Here is a 23885-nt window from a genome sequence, read left to right as displayed (position 1 = left end):
AGCAAATGTCAGATTTTATTTTTGTCAATTAGATTATGCTTATGCAATCAGATGCTTGCTGCAGGGCTATACATGTCCACGGTGCAAAAATGGTACATGAAAAGGGCAGTTTACTGTACTTCAAGAGATGGATATGTGTTTTGCATTGGGGGCTGTTTAGCATGCCCTCGGCTTGGCTATAGGAATGGATCCCACGAACCATCCAGATGATTCCACTATTAATCAAAATCATTACGATTTTGTCAACAGCACATTAACTACAGTACAAGCCTAGTAATTTAGCACTACAGCAGAGAATGTACCCCATCTAGAAGCTATCTAGCCATAATAGAGCAGAATAACAAACTCATACATTTATAATGACAAGTGTGGACATAAATTCAAAAGTTGCTGCAGCATGGGGGTTACTGTAATGGTGTCTTTGACCTTATAATACATCCACTGGTTGTTAACTCTGAGTAACGAATCGAAAGTGAGCTATCATTACCCAGTCCAGGTACTGTGGGCTTCGATCCAACAGTGAGAGTTGTAGGCTTATGCTTTCTCTGGCTTATAGCCGACACCAAGATGACTGATCAATTGGGCCATTCGTCAGATGCAGTACTTTGTAATTTACACAAAGTCCACAAAATCAATGTCATTAGCAAGAGCCGGCCATATTGATTTCCTCTCCTGCAGATGAACAACATTTAATGCAAAATGGTTGAAGGCCACAATTCCCAGGTCAGGAGAGGTCCTTCTGTTAATTCCTGTGAGAAACGCTTGTGATTGCTTGTGTAAGATCCCTTTAGTATCATGACATAGTGGAGGAGGGATTACTCAATGACCAGTGATTGACATGACGACATGGGCCCATCGTGGCATGCTCCTACTGGTCAAGAGGAAAGCGATGCGATTTACTGCCTGAGTCTAGGCATCAGGCACGGTGTGAGTGTGAGGGTTGACTACTTGTGGTATGGGAAGAAAAATGAAATAAATAAAAATCCTAAAAGAACTAGAGCAGAAATGTTCAGATGCATGAAAAGCCGTGCCAGATCAAATTAGAGGTTGGAGATTTCTGTATTTTAAAAATAGGGGAAGATGAAACGTAAACTGAAAATCCTCTGTCCACCGATGAAAATATTCCTAATTGTGCTACTATGTATTTCTTGTAGTCACTGCATTTACACTGTATTTACAAGATGGGGAGAGATACAGAGCATTCAGAAAGTATTCAGACCCCTTGATTTTTTCCACGTTATTACGTTACAGCATTATCTAAATTCTAAATTTGATTAAATCGTTTTTCCCCCCTCATCAATCTACACACAATACCCAATAATGACGAAGCAAAGACTGTTTTTTAGAAATGTTTGCAAATCTATTAAAAATAAAAATAAACGGAAATATCACATTTACATAAGTATTCAGACCCTTTACTCAGTACTTTGTTGAAGCACCTTTGGCAACGATTACAGCCTCGAGTCTTCTTGGGTATGATGCTACAGTTTCTCCCATTCTTCTCTGCAAATCCTCTCAAGCTCTGTCAGGTTGGATGCACAGCTATTTTCAGATCTCTCTAGAAATGTTTGATCGAGATGTTTGATCAGGTTCAAGTCCGGGCTCTAGCTGGGCCATTTAAGGACATTCATAGACTTGTCCCGAAGCCACTCCTTCGTTGTCTTGGCTGTGTGCTTAGTGTCATTGTCCTGTTGGAATGTGAACCTTCATCCCAGTCTGAGGTCCTGAGCACTCTGGAGCAGGTATTCATCAAGGATTTCTCTGTACTTTGCTCCCATCTCCGCAGAAGGACTCTAGAGCTCTGTCAGAGTGACCATCAGGTTCTTAGTCACCTCCCTGACCAAGGCCCTTGTCCCCCATTTGCTCAGATTGGGCTAGGGTCTTGTCCATTTTCTCTATGAAGAAGAAGCCTGCTCCGGCGGGAGAGGAAGAGGGACGGATAAATCCATCAGCTAGGGAGTCCCCAATGTAGGTATCCATAGCCTTGGTCTCCGGTCCCGAAAGAGAGTACAGACTTCCCCGGGGAGGCATGGTGCTAGATAGAAGGTCAATCCTGCAGTCATAGGATCAGTGGGGCGGAAGCGACGTGGCCCGGGCCTTGCTGAACACCTCCCAGAGGTCCTGGTGCTCCGCAGGAATGGCTGAGATGTCTGGGGCACCTTTCGAACCCCCAGGAAGACGTCCCGGGCAGGTTGTGCAGACTTCAGGCAATGGCCGTGGCAGAACGGGCTCCAGCACATGATAGCACCAGTAGACCAGTTAATGAGGGGATTGTGTCATTGGAGCCAGGATAATCCCAATATCATGGGAATCAGAGGGGACTTGATGAGCAGGAACTGGATAGCCTCGCTGTGGTTCCCTGATATCCGTAGGTGGATGGGATTGTTGTTGTGGGTGACTCGGCCTATAGAGCGCCCGTCCAGTGCTCTAACATCCATGGGAATGGAGAGGGGCTGAGTGGGGATGTTCAGCTCGGACACAGGGTAGCGTCCAAAAAAGTATTGTCTACCCCAGAGTCAATGAGAACCCAGAGAGATTTGGACTGGTCTCCCCACAGCAGAATGGCATGAAAAGGGGTGTGAGCAGGGGAAGCAGGAAGTCCTCCATTTAGCCCACCAGAGTCCTTGCTCCTACCGGTGAGCCTGGCTTCTTTAGAGGACAAGAGGATACGAAATGACCAAGAGTCCCCCAATACAGACAACTCTTTGTGTCAATCCTGTATTGCCGTTCCGCTGGTGACAGCCCAGCTCTGCCTAGTGGCATAGGCTCAGGAAGCGGTGACCCTCGGGGCAGGTCAGGAAGACTTTGGTCCTCTCTGCAATGAGACAGGGAGCTTCCGGGTTGACTTGGAGGCAAGGTGGGTTCCCTGGGCGTGAAAAATCGAATTTCCTCTCCCTCCGTTGTTCCCGTAGTCGCCCATCGATTCAGATGGTCAAAGCGATGAGGGAATCGAGATCCATAGGTAACTCCCAAGCAGCAAACTCGTACTTGACCTCCTCCAAAACGAAGTGCAGGAACATATCAAACAGTGCTTTCTGGTTCCAAGCATTCTCCACTGCTAACGTGCGCAAATCCACAGCATAGTCAGCCACACTGCAGGAGCCCTACCAATGCTGGATTAGCCTCCGTGCAGCTTCTCTCCTGGAGAACGGGGAGTGAAAAACCTTCTTAATCTCTGTCAAGAATTCCTCCAGACTAACACATATATTCCCATACAGCAGTATCCCAGGTGAGAGTCATCCCGGGCATCAGCGTAATGAGATGGATCTCTCCAAGATAGCCTGATAGGAAGGAGGAGGGCTGAAGCTCGAAAATGAGGGCACACTGAGCTAGAAACGCCTGACAGGTGCCCGACTCTCCATTAAAGCATTCCGGGAGGGGGGCGGGCAAGCAGAGTTTATTACAGCAACAGAGCTAAGGTACCGGACAGCAGGCAGGCTCAGGGTCAGGTCAGGCAGAAGTCGGAAATTCAGATAGGGGCAAAGATACAAGACAGCAGGTTGGCTCAGGGTCAGAGGCAGGCAGAGTGGTCAGGCGGGCGGGTTCAGGGTCAGAACAGGCAAGGGTCAAAAACCAGGAGGGTGAGAAAAAGAGAGGCTGGGAAAAACAGGAGCTGACAGGACACACGCTGGTAAGCTTGACAAACAAGACAAACTGTCAACAGACAAATAGAGAACACAGGTATAAGTACACGGGATAATGGGCGACTCCAGATCAGGGCGTGATAGTTAAGAGTCTTGCTCAAGGGCACATCGACACATTTTCCACCTAGTCTGCTCAGAGATTCAAACCAACAATTTTCAGTTACTGGCCCAAACCTTTTAACCAATAGGCTACCTGCATACACTTCAAACAGACATACCACAATGGGTTTCTTCACTGTACCCAAACCAAAACATATTTAATGAGTTGCTCAGTTAATTATAGAGCCATGCCATTGTGAAATGCTCTGCCGCAAGAGGGTACTCAGGCAAAAAGCATGTTTATTTTTACATTTTTTAAAGACTTTTAACTTGTAGCACAGCTCCCATCCTATTTCTACTGTATATAAGAATACTAATACGTACACTACCGTTCAAAAGTTTGGGGTCACTTAGAAATGCCCTTGTTTTTGAAAGAAAAACACATATTTTGTCCATTAAAAGAACATAAAATTGATCATAAATACAGTGATGACATTGTTAATGTTGTAAATGACTATTGTAACTGGAAATGGCTGATTTTTAATGGAATATTTACACAGGTGTACAGAGACCCATTATTCACAGAACAGCACAAACTGGCTCTAACCAGAATAGAAAGAGGAGTGGGAGACCCCAGTGCACAACTGAGCAAGAGGAAAAGTACATTAGTGTCTAGTTTGAGAAACAGACAAGTCCTCAACTGGCAGCTTCATTAAATAGTACCCGCAAAACACCAGTCTCAGAGTTCCCCTGTGTTCTTTTGCCCATCTTAATCTTTTCTTTTTATTGTCCAGTCTGAGAAATGGCTTTTTCTTTCCAACTCTGCCTAGAAGGCCAGCATCCCGGAGTCACCTATTCACTGTTGAAGAAACTAGCCACTAATGTGCTTGTCCTCTTGTGGTTACATGTGGTTACCTAGGTTACATAAATAGTCTCACAGCTAAATCCTTGCCACTTTCAAACACAATTTTCTTGTTGTCTGCTTGATGTTGTCAATTACAAAACTATATTTAAGAAAAGTATGCGTCTAAATATGACTTTCAACATTGCCTGCTCCCGAGAGTTCTCTCTACTTCTAAAAACACGATATTGTAGAGCTTCCCTCATGTCCCTTTTCATTAAGGTGCTAGCAGCCACATGAGTGAGTGCTAGCTAGCTAGCTACCTATCGGAACATTAAGCTAGCCAAGATCAACAACACAAGCAAACAGACTATACTCACAAGTAGTGAGTGGAGTTACAAACAGATTATACTGTTAAATGTCTTAAAAAAAAGATTTTCCAACTTTTTTTCAACTTCTCTCCATTAAATCGAGTTAATGATGAAATCGACACCTTTGCAGCCTGAATGGAGAATGTTTTATATACAAACCGGTCCATGGGGATACGAATGTATAGCAGGCTGCATTCATTTCCTTTGGGGACGGTAAGATGAAACGACTCAATATCGCCATCTGCAGGCCTTTGGGCTCAGCCATCAAGTAGTACAAAAATATAATTGTGTCATTGTAACTTTGTACTCCCTGACGAAGGCCATACTGCCGAAACATGTCAGAGTTTTAAAATATTTGTTCAAATCAAATCATAGTTTATTTGTCACGTGCGCCGAATACAACAGGTTTAGGTAGACCTTACAGTGAAACGCTTACTTACAAGCCCTAACCAACAGTGCAATTTTTAAGTAAAAATATAGATATTAGGTAAACAACAGATAAGTAAAGAAATTCAAAAAATGTAAAATGACAGTGAAAATAACAGAAGCAAGGCTATATACAGGTGGTACCGGTACAGAGTCAATGTGCGGGGGCACCGGTTAGTTGGGCTAATTTAGGTAATATGTACATGTAGGTATAGTTAAAATGACTATGCATAGATGATTAACAGAAAGTACCAGCGTAAAAGAGGGGGATGGCGGGTGGGGGGTGGTGGGACACATTGCAAATAGTCCTGGTAGCCAATGTGCGGGGAAACCGGATAGTTGGGCTAATTGAGGTAATATGTACATGAATGTCTAGTTAAAGTAACTATGCATAGATGATAAGCAAAGTAGCAGCAACGCAAAAGAGGGGTTGGGGGGGGACGACACATTGCAAATAGTACCTGTTCAGGAGTCTTATTCCATTGAACATGCCATGCAAATAAAGGCATTGTAATTACACAAAGAGTGCCTTGTTTCTCCTTTCTTTAAAAAAAATTAACATTCACAAGGAAGAAAAAACATGACCCTACTGAATAAAATAAGCAAGTGACCCGTATAATGTATCATATTTAGATTAGTGCATTATAACCTGCCAGTATACGATGCGTAAGGCTTGCACGTACAGTGTTTATGAGTGAAATAATACACCACAGGAATATATTAGGACAAGCAAATAAGGAAGCCAGGACTCTACAAGTGTCTACATTCCCTCTGCTACTATGATAAATAAGCAGATTTCCTCAATCAATATTCCATACAAGGATTTCCAAGGCTATCAGGAAGCTAGCTGGGGGATCTCGTGAATGCAATTAATTAAAAAGTCTCTGGGACGCAACTTCGGCATCTGCCCCTCATTAGGCATAGGATAGGTATTTTACAGCTTGAATTTAAATGTTGCAAGAGAAAAAAAGTGAAATCTTCTTATCCTTAGACATCTGTATAAAACGGTGTTTTTGTGTTTTTGGTAACTATCCAGAGAAGAGAAGGCACTAATAATGCTTTGGCCAGGCCAGTACTGTCTGAAACCCCCCTGGAGCGATTGCTTTCATCATTACACCGCCTCTCCCCAAATACAGACAGCCTCTCCCCAAACACAGACCAGCGTAGGCAGCTAATGTTCTTTCCTTTTTGGAACAAACATCTCAAAGAGGTCTCTCTGATACACCAACATAGGGTAGATGTGGGCCTAAGTGTGGATGTGGAAACATATGCATAACTGTAACAACCTTCCTAATAAAGACCCTACCCACTGTTTTTTTTGTGGTAATTTATCTTTGTAGAAAATTACAAGGAAGGTCATGGCAACAAGATATATAACCTATTGTCATGGATCCCTCCGGAAATGTCATTACGCACACCTGATCCCTATTCCCATTTGATTGTATAAGTGTGCCCTTTGTTCACCATTGTCCTGTCGATTATTGTTCCAATGTCCGTTGGTCGTGTGAGTACCTGTGCTGTGATGTTTTGGCTTTCGTCCGACGTGTATTGTGCAGATGATTACGGGTCTCGTCCCATGTGATAATCATTGTGCGATTGCGTATTTTTATAGTGTTTGTTTGGTCTTTGTCCCCGTGCCTGTACATGGCACGCTGTAATTTGGGTAAATAAAAACCCCTGTTACACATTCCTGTGCCTCCCTGTCGACCCTTTATACCAACGTGACACCTATGCTCTCAAAAAGTGTTGTTTCTATTTTTTTAATGGTCTTATGAAACTTATAACAGCCATATTGAGTTGGTGAATATATTTATTATATGCAGATCCGTACCACATGGTGCCTCTAGAAATTGTGTTTGTATGGGTTTGAAATTGTCTGGTTTGTAGAATGAAAGATATTACAATATCAATGAATATGAAGAACCTCAATGGATTAACTGAACAGACAATAGTTAAAATGGAATTGACCAAGGCCCAATCCAGAAACAACCCCTAGCTAGCCCCTACTCCCTATGCATTTGTGTAGGTGCAAAAAGATTGGACAATTCCACCAAGCCTATCAGAAGACAAGGTGGAGCTGCTACCATATTGCTTATGCCTATCAAATTATTTCAGGTCTACATGAAGGGTCTATGGGCTAGGGGTCCTGCTGACCAATTAGCCTTGTTTCAAGAGGACGTACCTGTAGCTTCAACCATGCCCTCCAGGATGACCACAATCTCAAACTCCTCCTTGTCCATTTGGGCCTGGGACAGCTCCCAAAAGGGGCTCTTCTCGTTGATCTCGTGGGAGATTATGAGTGGGGACACCAGGAAGAGCCGGTCGTCTCCCGTGTCGAAACCGATGTTGATGTCCGTCTGGTTGAGAGGGATGAACTCCCCCTCCTTGGTCTGCTGTGAGCGGATCAGCTTGGCCCGGATGGAGGCCTCCACGATGTGGGAGTTGCGCAGGTCCCCGACTCTGAACATCAGACACAGCTTGTTGTCCCGCACAGAGATCACCGCCTTGTGGGAGAACATGAGCGTCTCGGCACGGTTCTTTGGCTGGGAGATCTTCACGAACATGCAGCCCACCATCATGGCATTGACGATGGAGCCCAGGATGGCCTGGATCAGCAGCAGGATGATGCCCTCAGGGCACTTCTCTGTGATGACGCGGTAGCCGTAGCCGATGGTGGTCTCCGTCTCAATGGAGAAGAGGAAGGCAGAGACGAAGCTGTTGAGGTTCTCTACGCAGGGGGTCCAGCCCTCCTCGTCGCTGTGCCACAGATCCCCTCGGATCAGGGCGATGATGTACCACAGCAGGCCGAAAAACAGCCAATTGACCACATAGACCAAAGTGAAAATGAAAAGGCTGAAGCGCCAGCGCAGGTCCACCAGGGTGGTAAACAGGTCGCTAAGGTAACGGTAGGTTTCCTGCACATTGCCGTGGTGAACGTTGCATTTGCCGTCCTTCTGGACGTAGCGTTGTCGGGGCTTCTTGATGGGGTCGGCGATGAGGTGGGTGCGCTCAGTGGAGATTTGGGCCTCCCGCATGTGTTTGGGAAGCTTTTTCACCTGGAGAGACAGAGAGGAATAGAGACAGTTCTGCTGAGATGTTGGTCACATTATCATCGTCTTCAAAAGTTCACGTGTGTAGCCAGGACTGACCTGTTCAGGAAGAACTCTGTGCTCTCATTACAGTCTATTGCTAGAGGCCATTGTTTTCCTGGTCAGGTCAAAAGGTCAACAAAAATGTATGCCTCTATTCATGTGCAATGTCCTCATATTACCCTTGTTACGACAATGTGTGAAATGTCCTCATTTTACCCTTGTTGTTACAATATGTGACATTTCCTCACATTACCCTGTTGCTAAAATGTGTGAAATGTCCTCATATTACCCTTGCTGCTACAATGTGTGCATTATATTATGAGAAAATACACATTCTAAAGCTTTTAAGTAGTTTCTTTGCATTCATCCTCAACCACCTTCAACTGCTACCCTCGTTGACCACAAATAAACTGTAAGTCAATGCTACAGATACAGTTGAAGTCAGAAGTTTACATACACCTTAGCCAAATACATTTAAACTCAGTTTTTCACCATTTCTGATATTTAATCCTTGTAAAAAAAATCCCTGTTTTAGGTCAGTTAGGATCACCACTTTATTTTAAGAATGTGAAATGTCGCAATAATAGTAGAGAGAATGATTTATTTCAGCTTTGATTTCTTTCATCACATTCCCAGTGGGTCAGAAGTTTACATACACTTAATTAGTATAATATAAGGTAGCATTGCCTTTAAATTGTTTAACTTTGGCAAAACTTTTCAGGTAGCCTTCCACAAGTTGGGTGAAGTTTGGCCCATTCCTCCTGACAGAGCTGGTGTAACTGAGTCAGGATTGTAGGCCTCCTTGCTCGCACACACTTTTTATTCTGCCCACAAATTTTCAATAGAATTGAGGTCAGGGCTTTGTGATGGCCACTCCAATATCTTGACTTTGTTGTCCTTAAGCCATTTTGCCACAACCTTGGAAGTATGCTTGGGGTCATTGACCATTTGGAAGACCCCTTTTGCGACCAAGCTTTAACTTCCTGACTGATGTCTTGAGATGTTGCTTCAATATATCCACATAGTTTTCCTGCCTCATGATGCCATATAATTTGTGCACCCGTCTCTCTTGCAGCAAAGCACCCCCACAACATGATGCTGCCACCCCCGTCCTTCACGATTGAGATTTTGTTCTTCGGCTTGAAAGCCTCCCTCTTTTTCCTCCAAACATAACGATGGTCATTATGGCCAAACAGTTCTATTTTTGTATCATCAGACAAGAGGACATTTCTCAAAGTACAATCTTTGTCCCCATGTGCAGTTGCAAACCATAGTCTGGCTTTTTTTATGGCGGATTTGGAGCAGTGGCTTCTTCCTTGCTGAGCGGCCTTTCAGGTTATATCGACATAGGACTCATTTTACTGTGGATATAGATACCTTTGTACCTGTTTCCTCCAGCACCATCACAAGGTCCTTTGCTGATGTTCTGGGATTGATTTGCACTTTTCGAACCAAAGTACGTTCATCTCTAGGAGACTGAATGCGTCTCCTTCCTGAGCGGCATGACGGTTGTGTGGTCCCATGGTGTTTATACTTGCGTACTATTGTTTGTACAGATGAACGTGGTACCTTCAGGCATTTGGAAATTGCTAAAAAGGATGAACCAGACATGTGGAGGTCTACATTAGTTTTTTTTGAGTGCTTGAGTGATTGTAGCTGCACTGCTCCCCTAACATTGTGTGAGAGAGTGTCTCTCCAAGCACATGGTGTGCCATGACTGTGGGAGGAAGAAGGAAGGGGAAAAAGGGAATAAAAGGAGAGAGAGAACATCGGGGTACAGGGCCTTTCTTCCTCACTGCTGGCCCAGCTCCAGCCAGGCGATCTGGCTCCACAGCTGTGCCTCCCCTGTCCCTCGTGTCCCCCTATGGGACACTGGCAGGTCTGGATAGGAACATAGGAACACCCCACTGTCCCGTCTCTCTCAGCTCCTACTCTATCCCCCAGCACACACAGGCCAAGGGTACATTGGCACTCTGTATCCTGATCGTTGGAGACGACGAGCTCAGTTGTTAATTGAAATGTGGTATTGCCGTAGTGGTGTTGCCCCTCCTGTGCCCTCTGAAAATCAGAGTGTTAATACTCAAAATCAGTGTGTTAATCAGGCACCTGTGTTCACTGCTCACCCTCTCCCCAGAGTGGCCTGACATCCAAAACTGCCACACTACTCTTTTTCTTTACATCCTGTATTGAGTATTATTCAGCACCAGCTCCAACACTGAAATAATGGCCTCCGATTGAAGGAATTCAAATTAAAGACACATCCTTCAAAATGCATGCTATAGTCCTGCAGATGATTTAAATTAAGATCTGAATACTGTTGGCAGGTTTCCTTTGACCCAGGTTTATTCGACCAAAGCAATGCCCAAAATAAATCTTTGCAAAGTATAGTGGAAGCAGAAGATATTGGGGAAATTTTGTTTAATTATTTTTATTAATTTTTATGAATTATGTTTTTTAAAATAAATTATGATTGACGAATACACAGGGCACGTGATATCAACACATAACTATGAAGCTCCACTCCACATTTCATTTTAAATGCCTACCTCTTGATAAATATTTTTTTCAGCTATAAAAATGATGTTTGTTTGCAGGATCCTTGTCCTGACTTTCAACAATGGCTGATTTGCTTCGACTTGCTTTCTGATTTGCTGGACACAAGTTTTCCCATCCAATTATGTCAGATCTACAGGAGTGTAAGTTTCACCATGGCCTGGACTGTGACAATACATTGACACGAGAATTATTACAATATGGCAAATATTTGTAAATTCCTGGATTCTATCCATGCTGGCTTTTGCGGCCTACCTGAGACATGAAACAGATAGGTGGGAGGGCATACAATTTATTCACCAATTTATTCATCCGCAATTTGCCTAAATGGGTAATGTAAACACATCAACCACTTAATTTGTATTCAACACAGTTGTTTTTTTCTTAGGTGTGACGTAATTTCGGCCAGCTGTTTTTATAAACACAAGGCAGCAGGCAATTGTTGAATCTGTTTTCTATGAAAATGTTCTAAATGTCGACAAAGAAAATCACTGGACAAGTTAAATGGAAACATTGCTACTGTTTGAAATTCTATCTAGGGTCTCTTCATTGTAGTTCTATGTACACACACATTAGGAGAGTATTCCATGTATCAGATGTTGCTTTATTTCTGTACATATAGATCTTTTTCTACGGTAATTAGAGGTTTGACAGTGAAGTGAAAGACAACACCCATTGACAATTACAGCAATTAGTCACTCAATGACATTGGGATCTTTGACCTGTGTTTGGGAGAACGCATGGGTCACTTCAACATGTATTTCCTTGGGAGAAGGTAGCTTTTAGACCCCCTCCTACAACAAGATCAGTTTATGGTTCCTCAAGGACTTTAATTGTACATATGTGGGATCTTAATTTGAAACAGTTTGTACAGCAGGAAAATAATCCTGCAGCAACAGGAAATGTGAATTATTATGTGATTAGAATGGACATTTTTAAACCTTCAACACACTACATGTTTTAAATGTCCTGCATTGCAAGTTCTCCTGACACTGGACCTTTTTGTTTCTATTTGAGAATGTTGAAGAAATGTCTAATTGAGTGACTGATGAAGCCATCACAGACAGTGCTACAGTTGTTCAGCGAGCCCACGTTTGGCCATCCCAGAGTCAATGATGTCCGCAGTGCTGACACTTCATAAACTAATTCATTAGCAATTGCTGTGTGCTGGTATTTTTCCACAGTTGGTTTGCCTCACCACACTCGGTTAGGAAGAATAAATGAAATCGTCTCTGGAATGAAGACAAATAACCTGGACTATTTCACCATCCATTATCAGGACGTGTGAGTCGTTTTCTCACAATCCTCTCCATGGTAGTGGGATGAACCATCCATCCATCCTCTTCTGCAGAGACAGACAGGCACACACACATGATCACCCTTCTTATAGGAAACTCATGATCCACAATGGTTCCCTCTCGTCCCCTTATATTTTTCCCTTACACCAGACACTTCCATCTGTCACCCCCCCTCTTTCTTTCCCTCTTCCTTGCTCTGCCCCCCCCCCTCTCTCTCTACCTCCCAGCAGTGTTACACAGGACAATTGGGGGAGGGAGAGGGCTGTATGTGCGTATGGAAAACATGTTCTTACCGCTGTGGGTGTGACTCCTATCTCCATGTCGTGGTCCATGTGGACTTGAGAATCTCCTGCCATCCTCAGGTGGAGCTCACCACCTGTGGGGAGAGAGGGAGGTGGTGGTTCAACAAACTGTGAATCTCCACTACACTATCTCCACTCAGCATTTCACTTTCATTAATGTTCAGAATTATGCATCAATCAACTCTCAACAATGGAGGATTTTTCACAAAACATCCCATAAGATCACTCAGGAACAATCCGGGATCAGGAAAATTCTGCGTAGTCAATACTACATTGCGTGATAACCCCGCAATAAATAGGTTTCTACACATATCATGTCAATCACTTTAATGAAATCAATACTACTATGCCAGTCATCTGTTTGAATAGTAGCCACTAATAACAGCGAGCCTGAATCCTAACAATGCTTGCTCAGGTCTCCATTTTCATGTTAAATCTAGGCTAAAACACTATGTTCCAACAACCATACTAGCATGCCAATAAGAATACATAGCCAGTATATTAATGAATTCATTACTCCATGCTACAGTAGGTGATATGTGACGACAGTGAAGTCAGTAGTGAGGACATTAGAACAGATTCTCAGTTCATCATAATAAGACAGACCTTTCTCACCAACACAGAATGCTAATGTGTGGATTATCTCTAAACTCACATGGGAAATGGGACTCTGTTCAAAATGTGCATCACTCTGTTAGCTAATTTGTAATCTCTGAGTGAAGCAGTCTCAGCTGTCTGTAGCTACCGTGTTCAACCTTTGTTATCCCCCCGAGGAGGAGTGGAGGAGAACACATCAGTGCCAGTACGCTGCCTGGGCTGAACACCAACCCAACTGTTAAAAGCCCTGATGCTGCACGGACACGCTGACCATTACTTGAATCACAACGATCACCAGCCTGGACCTTTCACATTCTGTCCACAGCACATTTTAAAGCCTTAATTTTGTTGTTTAAACTTCCCATGTGACTACAATAATAGCTCTTTGGCTTTTCAAAATAAAGTAACACTATGAAAGGTGATTTGATGTAGTTTCGAAGACTTCTTTCGAACCCTAAATGAGGTTTCTTTGTTGCTATTTTAGGTATGTTGGTGTAATACAGTGATCTAGTGACAGACTGCAGTATCTGTGATCTGATTTTAAAGTGCTGGAAATTTTATTTTTAAACATCAATTACAATGACTCAAACTGACAGAGGGAAAAAAAAGAAAAAACAATATTTTGGCAATAGGATGAAATAACACATACAGGAAGTCAGAACTACAGATATGAGAGGCGGAGAGGGCACATCGATAGGGACTAATTTTAGCAGAAATTTCATAACAACACCTTTTCAGTTATATAAAAGCATAATAACTGATAGGGTCACTGGTGTTTGAAAATAAACCAATAGAGTGACAGAGAGTATGAACTGTGTGTTCCATAATCACCAATCAGAAGAGGTGTGGACTCGAATCGCATGACTTGGACTCAAGTCTGTCTCGAGTCACAAATTCGATGACTTGAGACTCGATTTGATAGAAAAAATATAACTTGATATTTGACTTGGACTTGGAGCCTCAAGACTCGGGACCCGACTTTGACTTGAGACTGTGGACTTGAAATTATCTGGCCACGTTTTGTCACTCATTTTGTGGCACAGAGTCTCCATGGATTACTCTCCACACAGTCAGAGACCGTAGCCGCAGCATTCAGTTGCAAATCCAAAACAACTGCAACAGATTGGCTAGGGAAATGCATGCTCGGCCCTCTGATTGGACCAGAAAACTGTCAATCAACACAGGTCGGGTGAGATTGCGCAATGGTTCTCAAAGTGGGGAGAAGGTTTTTGGGGGGTTGCGAGTGTGAAACTGAATGGGAAAATACATATTTTTCATACATATTTTAATAGGTTACATGTAGCCTACCATTTGTATTTATATACACTACATGACCAGAAGTATGTGGACACCGGCTCCCGAAATCATGATCATTAATATGTAGTTGGTCCCCCCTTTGCTGCTATAAAAGCCTTCACTCTTCTGGGAAGGCTTTCCACTAGATGTTGGAACATTGCTGCGGTGACTTGCTTTCATTCAACCACAAGGTCGGGCACTGATGTTGGGCGATTAGGCCTGGCTCGCAGTCGGCGTTCCAATTCATCCCAAAGGTGTTCTCGACAAACCATTTCTGTCTGGACCTTGCTTTGTGCACGGGGGCATTGTCATGCTGAAACAGGAAAGGGCCTTCCCCAAACTATTGGTAAAATTTGGAAGCACAGAATCGTTGAGAATGTCATTGTATGCTGTAGAATTAAGATTTCCCTTCGCTGGAACTAAGGGGCCTAGCCCAAACCATGAAAAACAGCCCCAGATCATTATTCCTCCTCCATTGGGGCAGGTAGTGTTCTCCTGGCATCCGCCAAACCCAGATTCGTCCGTCAGACTGCCAGATGGTGAAGCGTGATGCATCACTCCAGAGAACGTGTTTCCACTGCTCTAAAGTCCAATGGCGGAGAGCATTACACCACTCCAGCTGACGCTTGGCATTGTGCATGGTGATCTTGAGCTTGTGTGCGGCTACTCGACCATGAAACCCATTTCATATATATATACAAAGGTATGTGGACAATTTTTTGCCATTTTAGCATTGACATGAAATCAGTCAAAACACCCCAAAACAAGAGATGGCATCAATAACAAGCTGAAACTAACTGAAACGAGTCACTTACGATTCCCCACATGGCAGTTTCTTGTCATTGTTGGTAGTTATCTGGCCATCCAGAATCACAACTCACGGACTTCTGGCCCATTGAAGTGTGCACATTGTTTTTGTGACATTGTCAGCTAATCCATCAATAAAATATAATTTAGAAATCTACTACTGAATCATCTATGCCGGAACAATAGGCTACCTGGCGATTTGATTGATCATTTTCATATTTCAGATAGCTTTAAGGATAGCTGTAATATCTCACTGTCTTCAATATTATGGGATGAATATTGAACATATTCTGGTGAATTAAATACAGTATTTGTGAGGAAGAAAAGGGTTACCCAATTGGCAAGGAGTATTCTGGAGAAGGACAGACCTTGAAAGGGATAGTGTTTGGTGTAGACAGACCATGCTTTCCATTCGATCCTGCAACCTCCACTGCATACAGGTAGGTTGGCTGTATGATTCTGCTTGCTCTGGCCTCCAGAGAAGTGACATGATATGCCTTCTTGATATTGGCTGCTAAGATGAATGACTTTCAGCTCAAAATGCAGGTGTAAAACATGTACGTGCGTGCACGGGGGGTCACAAGCTTTTAACCACTGCTTTTTGGGGGTCAAGGGTCAAACATTTTGAGAGCCATTGAGCTAGCGAACAGATTGCTGATTTGCTATACAGCTATAGGATCAGGTGCAGCACAAACATCACATTTTATGGAGAGGATTGCCATAAATAAATATGCAGCTCCAAAAATTGTTTGGTGATATTCACTGTTTACTTTGCAAGCTCACCAGCAATGGGGCATCAAGCAACAATTACTAGCGTACGCCTACTGGTATTTTGGTGTGTCAAACATTTCTTGAAATTGATAATTTACTTATGAAGCTTGCATTTGGAATTTTTACATACATCAAAATATGTTTCAGACAGAATAATGAAAAAAGCTATCTGGTAGTCTCAATAAATAGACAAAGATGTGTAGTTGAACAACTCATTGCATGTATAGCTTTTTCTTTACTTGACTAAACGATTTGCTCCAATGTATGATTGGACTTGACTCCAGACTCAACCCATTATTCTTTTATTTTACCAGGCAAGTCAGTTAAGAACAAATTCTTATTTTCAATGACAGCCGAGGAACAGTGGGTTAACTGCCTGTTCAGCGGCAGAACGATCAATTTTTACCAGCTCGGGGATCTTGCAACCTTTTTTGATATTGCAACCTTTCGGTTACAGTGCTCTAACCACTAGGCTACCTGCAGCCCCATTCTACTTGGGACTCAACTTGAGACTCGGACCTTGTGACTTGAGACTTGCTTGTGACCAAAATAATAGTGACTTGATCCCACCTCTGCCAATCAGAGAACAATCACCAGATTTCTTCTACAACACCATCTGATTAGTCTCTGTCATCCTGCTCTGACATTGATCTGTTTTGATCAGTGAGATGGAAGGCAAGGCATCATGGAGAGAAATTGCAAAGCAGGGTGGAGGAATGAGGGCTCACGTCACACAGGAGATCCCAGCAGGAATACAGTGTTGACATTGACGGGTTTAAAGCAAAGGGCAGAGTGACGTGACAGGCATCTGAGATGTAGAAAGACAGACAGAGGAATACAAGACACACAAAGCCCCAGAAGAACCCTGGGTGAATGCATTATAGTGTCACCAGGTCCTGCTTTCCAAGTCAGTTTAGGCTTTCATGCATTAAACATCTCCCCAGTGACTGGTGAACCCAGGACCTGTGTGCATACTCTGCCTGCGTTTGATTGCCGCTTTGCTCTCGCTGCAGACTCACCAGTGGTTGTGCGAACACAGATTCCAGCTCAGTGTTTTATCTTTAAGAGGGTAACAAGCGTTTATCTTGTTACTTGAAGAGCGACAGGATGCTTTGGGTAAATTGTGTTTAGGCTCTGATAGTGTGAGCGCTCATCTGTCGTGTTTAGAGGCAGGGTGACAGTGTCAGAGAAGTAAACCTGCCCCCCCCCCCTCTCTATCTTTCTCTGTCTCTCGCTACAGCAGCTGTGTCAGGCTTCTGTAGTGTTTCCACCTGTATACTTTCACATTATGTTTTTTGAGGACAGTCCAAGTCTTTGTTTGAGTTACACAAACAGCTATTGTAAGGTTGAATTATCTTAATTAAAGGCACTTCTAAAATGTATTCGATATCAGCCCTCAGTGCAGTTTGGAAAGGTGAGGACTAGCCGTGAGGAGCCAGGTGGCCAGGCCAGGATGGGGCTTGTATCAATACTAATTACTGCTCCAATAACACGGCCGTCGCCCAGCAGAGTTAAACCGGCCTCTGGAGGACCGTAGTACAGAGGCCTTAGATTACCCCCTAATCATTACTCTGCCTGAGAAGACAAAGAACTTCATCAACAAGATAACTGAGTTTGGATCACTTTATTTTCTCGATTAGCTTACATTTTCTCATAATTTGAAGGTAATCAAAGCTCTTTAAAAGAGCAAGTTTAGGGAGTCTGGGAAACGAACACATTTTCTGCCTAAAAATATCCATGAGACGTGCATGTTTTGAAAATTGTTTCAAGATAGATCTGTGAACAAGCTACAGTATACCACGATACTGTCCATTCCTCAAAGAATGATGAGTGCAGTGAGAAACTGCTAATTCCGCAGTAAACCTTCAGTTTACAATACAAACTCTGCTATGAGAGGGCAATCATCCATATATTCCGAGGTCATACAGAATCTTCACGTTTTCCACTGAAAGGCAATTCTGAGGAGACATCAAAACAGAGCACAGATCTGGCAGAGGAGAGGAGAGAGAGAGCTGAGTCTTAAACAGTATCTGCACTGGGAGGATCTGCACAATCAGTGCAGAAGATAGATATCTCCTCTAGTGGAATAATTTGCTCCAATGTCTCTTTCATCTCTGTAGCCCAGCATTGGGAGCGTACCGGAACTTTCTCTCAGCAGCGTCATGGTTACCAGGTTCTCATGCGTGCTTTCGTCTCAGGCTAAGACAAGTGGCCCACAGTGCAGCGCTTCGTCCCTATCTCTATGACACTTTGAGGTCGGGCAGGGCAAATGACTAAAAACGTATCCAAAGCCTGCGGATGCCAGCCAGCTTGGCTCCAGGCCCAGACTGCCTTTTCCCCTCCCCATGGCTGATAGCCGGCCTTGAGAATATACAGTACATCTCTCACGGATCACCTTCTCCAGAGCAATAGACACTGCCTCAGCTAGATGTACTGCCCACACTGGAGACTATTAGTCTAATGAATTGACAAAAGACAAATAAAACACCACACAGCCTCAGCCAGGAATAGCTGTTGCAAGTTGAGTCTCTGCTGCTTGCTCCAATCTCGTCCTCTCGCGCCCCTGCGCCAAGGGTACGTGTATTTATAAAAGTGATGCCCCAGACTCCCCAACACTGTTGAGTGATGCTGGACGGACTGAGCACCGGGCCAAGCCAAAAACACCCACTCTACTGGACCAGAGCAGTCCTACAGGAATGAATGTGGCGGGGGATGGGGGTTAAAGAGAGGAAAGGAGCACCAACACCCTGCAACACCCTGTCCCGCTTTTATCAGGTGGCTCGTCAGCCTCTTGTCATGATTTACAGCCCAGACCCCACATTTCCTCTCTCACAGCTCCATCGCTGTAGGAGTGAGAGAGTGAGGGATGGATGGACGAGAGGATGTAGAGAGCAGGAGATGAAGAGAGGAGGGGGTGCGAAGTGCATGCAGGAAGAGCCAAAGGTCACACAGACCTAATTAGAATTCCTGCGGCACCTCGCTCTGTCCTTGCTCCAGTCCTATCAGGAGGCCGTTCCACTCGCCACCACCATACCACATCAGAACATCCATGGTGTCACTCAATAGGCCTTGAGCCTGTTATATTAAACATATGTCTCTTTTCTCTGTGTTAATGGGCTATGACTGAGGGCAACTTGTCACCTGGGTGATGAATAATCAAGCTTGCCTCCATAGATAGATGTGTATGCAAAGAAAAGCTCCTCTGAAGATGGTTAAGTCAACAGCATATTCAGTTATTTCACCTTAATGATAGCTTTGGTAGTAATTATGATTCTCCAGCATAGACACGACTACTGCTTTATACCACCGTCATATTATAGAACAAATAATACATTATTATTGTCATATGAAAGGAAAGTGAAGATTATTGTCATTATCCTCTAAAAGTCAAATTATGTCAGCTAGATTGTTAAATACGTGTGTCAATCGACTCTTAAGGATTTGAATGTCATCAAGGCTGTTCTGAAGTAGATACAAAATACAATGGTTTTATCCAAATGGACTTACGGAGAACACATACTGAGAAACGATTGATGCACCAGTCTCACCCTGAAAGATAAGGTTCAATTGACTTGATTACAAAGTGTAAATAGGATAATTTTGGTCATACAGTCAGTCGGATACGAAACAGACTTCGGAACGTAAAACAGATTGGGTTTGTTTCCATCCTGCACACATGCCCACAGCTGGCAGCACACAAGTAATCATCAATTCGGAGCGCAGCTTTACACAACCCAATCGTAATGCCCGTGGATATTCCAATGGGGCTAGTTAGGGATAAAGGACATCACTGCTTTAATAAGGAGCTCTGTCTCTAAAACCTCAATGTCATCCCAGATTGTTCTCCAGTCAATGACACTGGACAGATTAGAGCACGGCCAACTATTACTCTCCTCCCACCTCCACCTCGGTAACGGCCAATTAACCTGGACAAGGAATGCTCTTCCCATTCTGTCTATGTGAGTGGCTTTACAGGGAAGGAGAAAATTATTGTACTGCACTGCCAGACACGGTAGTAGAGACTGAAGGTGATCTGCTAGCTCTGTCTCTGCTGTACGAGGAGGTCTGGCTGTGGGCAGAGAGCTGAGGGGCATAGAGGACAAAAAGGTGATCCCTGCAGCTGCCCGACCTGCATCTGTTTACAGGCTGCTGGAGGTGCGTTTGATCTGCTTACAAGCAGCGTTGACTTCCAACTTTATGTTATGACAGAACCAGGCAATAGCAATAGACAGAGCATATATACTTTTACAAGGAAAACTCAAGGAAAACTCACCTTCATTAAACATGTACGATGTCACTTTTAAATACAGTATAAACACAGAGCTCTTTCCATTACCAATGGCCAAAGATTGCTGGAAGAATACCTTTAACATTCGAGTCATTTAGGAGACAGAGCAACTTACCCAGAGCAACTTACAGTACTGGGCATGTACATTCTTGTACTGGCACCCCGTGGGAATCAAACCCACAGATATCTAGTCAGTTGTACAACTGAATGCATACAACTGAAATGTGTCTTCAGCATTGAACCCAACCCCCTTGTATCAGAGAGATGCAGATGACTGCCTTAATCGACATCCACAGTGCCCGGGGAACTGCCTTGGTCAGGGGCAGAACAACAGATTTTTACCTTGTCAGCTTGGCGAATCAATCCAGCAACCTTTCGGTTACTGGCCCAACGCACCTACCCACCAGGCTACCTACCGCCCCATGCTCTACCAAGCATCATGCTCTACCAACTGAACCACACGGGACCCTCAATCATTTTCTTCCCGTGCAAGATTTGGAATTGTATTTTAACAGAACAGAGCTCAGTGTCGACTATATATTTCAATGACAGAACACGCTATAGGCTAGAGAAATTCTACAGTAGATCACTTTTTAATTCCGCTAACTAATTCAACAACACAACAGGTATCAGAAGAGAGCACTCCTTTCATCCACAGTTGACCATTACACAATATATAATATAGAGTATAGCTTTCTATTTTAATCATAAAGAATACAAGTTTAATACAACAAATTGTTCACGCTTGGCTAAGCTCCTGACACAGATGCATTGCTACAGTGCAACCGGAAAGTATTCAGACCCCTTAACTTTTTCCACATTTTGTTACATTGCAGCCTTATTCCAAAATAGATTAAAAAATAAATAAATCCTTATCAATCAACGCACAATACCCCATTTTGACAAAGCGAAAACAGGTTTAAAAAAATCTTTGCTAATTTATAAAAAATGTGAAACAGAAATTCCTTATTTACATAAGTATTCAGACCCTTTGCTATGAGACTCGAAATTGAGCTCAGGTGCATACTGTTTCCATTGATCATCCTTGAGATGTTTCGACAACTTGATTGGAGTCCACCTGTGATAAACTCAATTGATTGGACATGATTTGGAAAGGCACACACCTGTCTATATGCATGTCAGAGCAAAAACCAAGCCATGAGGTCAAAGGAATTGTCTGTAGAGCTCAGAGACAGGATTGTATCAAGGCACAGATCTGGGGAAGGGTACCAAAAACTGTCTGCAACATTGAAGGTCCCCAAGACCACAGTGGCCTCCATCATTCTTAAAAGGAAGATGTCTGGAATCAACAAGACGCTTCCTAGAGCTGGCCGGCTGGCCAAACTGAGCAATATGGGGTGAAAAGCCTCGGTCAAGAAGGTGACCAAGAACCTGATGGTCACTCTGACAGAGCTCCAGAGTTCCTCTGTTGAGATGGGAGAACCTTCCAGATGGACAACCATCTCTGCAGAACTCCACCAATCAGGCCTTCATGGTAGAGTGGCCAGACAAAAGCCACTCCTCAGTAAAAGGCACATGACAGCCTGCTTGGAGTTTGCCAAATGGCACATAAAGACTCTCAGACCATGAGAAACAAGATTCTCTGGTCTGATGAAACCAAGATTTAATTATTTGGCCTGAATGCCAAGTGTCATGTCTGAAGGAAACCTGGCGCCATCCCTACGGTGAAGCATTGTGGTGAAAGCATCATGCTGTGGGAATGTTTTTCAGTGGCAAGGACTCGGAGACTAATCAGGATCGAGGGGTAGATGAACAGAGCAAAGTACAGAGAGATCCTTGATGATAAGTGTGCTCAGGACCTCAGACTGGGGTGAAGGTTCACCTTCCAACAGAACAACGACCCTAAGCACACAGCCAAGACAACACATGAGTGGCTTCGGGACAAGTCTCTGAATGTTCTTGAGTGGCCCAGCCAGAGCCCGGACTTAAACCCGATTAAACATCTCTGGAGAGACATGAAAATAACTGTGCAGCAACGCTCCCCATCCAACCTGACAGAGCTTGAGAGGATCTGCAGAGAAGAATAGGATAAACTCCCTAAAAACAGGTGTGACAAGCTTGTAGCATCATACCCAAGAAGACTCAAGGCTGTAATTGCTGCCAAAGGTGCTTCAACAAAGTACTGAGTAAAGTGTCTGAATACTTATGTAAATGTGATATTTCCGTAGTTACACTTTTTTTTTTAGCAAAAAATACAAAAAAACTGTTTTTGCTTTGTCATTATTGGGCATTATGGGGCATTGTGGGGCATTGATTAAATGTGTATGTATTTTTTATCCATTTTAGAATAAGGCAAGGGGTCTGAATACTTTCCAAATGCACTGTATAATATAAGCGGGGATGGGCTGCTTTTTAACTTATGTCTACCACCTGTACAGATGGATAGACTGGTCAGAATGAAGTGATGCCTATATGGATAGACTGGTCAGAATGAAGTGATGCCTATATGGATAGACTGGTCAGAATGAAGTGATGCCTATATGGATAGACTGGTCAGAATGAAGTGATGCCTATATGGATAGACTGAGAGAAAAAAACTGCACATTGTATCAAAAGGTCAAAAGGTGAGCATAGAATAATATATGTGCTATGTGCTACTGGTCTGCACCATCCTTCTCCTATATAATTTCCCTGTTAGCCCTGCTTTTACACTGCTCAAGGGGAAATGTATGATCACGTACACATTCTGCATGAATACTGAACGCTACTACACCACCTCTGCATTCCCTGCTGAGGACATTCCCGGGAACACTGCGTAGGAAAAAAAATCTTGTTGTCCATGGCCACAGACCTGATTGTCATGAAAGTTTTACAGTGACAACTCTCAAGATGTTTTGTGCAGGGTACACTCTTCCAGGACAGCCGATAACAGGAGAGCTTACGGAATCAGCAGACAATAGTACATCACAATGGCACTGAAATCAGACTCTCTAATGCCCGGCTCAGAGACACATCAATGGAATCAATACAAATGATTTGGTCAACATTTTTTTATAGTCTCTAATATTCCAGCGGAAAACTACAGCAAACAGATAATGGCCTCTCTCTCTATTCCTCTTTCTCTATCCCTCTCTCTCCACCATTCCTTCTTTCATTGAATGTGTGGACTATGTTGTGCTGCCACCCTCTGTAGCCAACCCCCACACTGTTGGCTGCTGCACTCGTAAGACTCCTGCATTGTACTATAGGACAATTACAGAATCCTCTCACACCAGACAACTAGGCAGGCACACAAAGGCAGTAGCATCAGCAGCCTCTCACGGTGGTCTGACAGGGCTGAAAACCCATTGCTTTTTGATTATCTAGCCCTCGCATTGAGGGCAAACAAATGCATGGGTGATCTATCACTGCAGTGACATTAGTGATATAGAACCTAGGCAGGCTGTGATGGGACAGAGGTCGCAGGCAGGCAGGCATGCATGCAGGCAGGCAGACAGGCTAGCAGGCTGGAGGAATCTGAGGCAACTGAGCTCCAGCACAACACACCGTATCAGTCTCTCTCTTGGGGAGCATAAGAGCCATACTATATGATTTTAATT

The 23885-nt window shown here is 43.7% G+C and overlaps 1 protein-coding gene across 1 annotated transcript in view; it reads right to left on the bottom strand.

Moving 5' to 3' along the window:
* Positions 1–23885, bottom strand: part of LOC139382191 (G protein-activated inward rectifier potassium channel 4-like) — a 33401-nt gene that overhangs the window by 8785 nt on the left and 731 nt on the right. The window contains exons 2-3 of the mRNA XM_071126058.1: positions 12558–12640; positions 7504–8377 (exon numbers count right to left, since the gene is read on the bottom strand). Of these exons, the coding sequence (XP_070982159.1) occupies positions 7504–8377; positions 12558–12620 (937 nt within the window). The 5' untranslated portion in view covers positions 12621–12640. The remainder of the gene's footprint in view (positions 1–7503; positions 8378–12557; positions 12641–23885) is intronic.

Source organism: Oncorhynchus clarkii, chromosome 24 (assembly GCF_045791955.1).
Source record: "Oncorhynchus clarkii lewisi isolate Uvic-CL-2024 chromosome 24, UVic_Ocla_1.0, whole genome shotgun sequence".
NCBI classification, from domain to species: Eukaryota; Metazoa; Chordata; class Actinopteri; order Salmoniformes; family Salmonidae; genus Oncorhynchus; species Oncorhynchus clarkii.
This window is presented reverse-complemented; position numbering and strand designations above follow the sequence as displayed.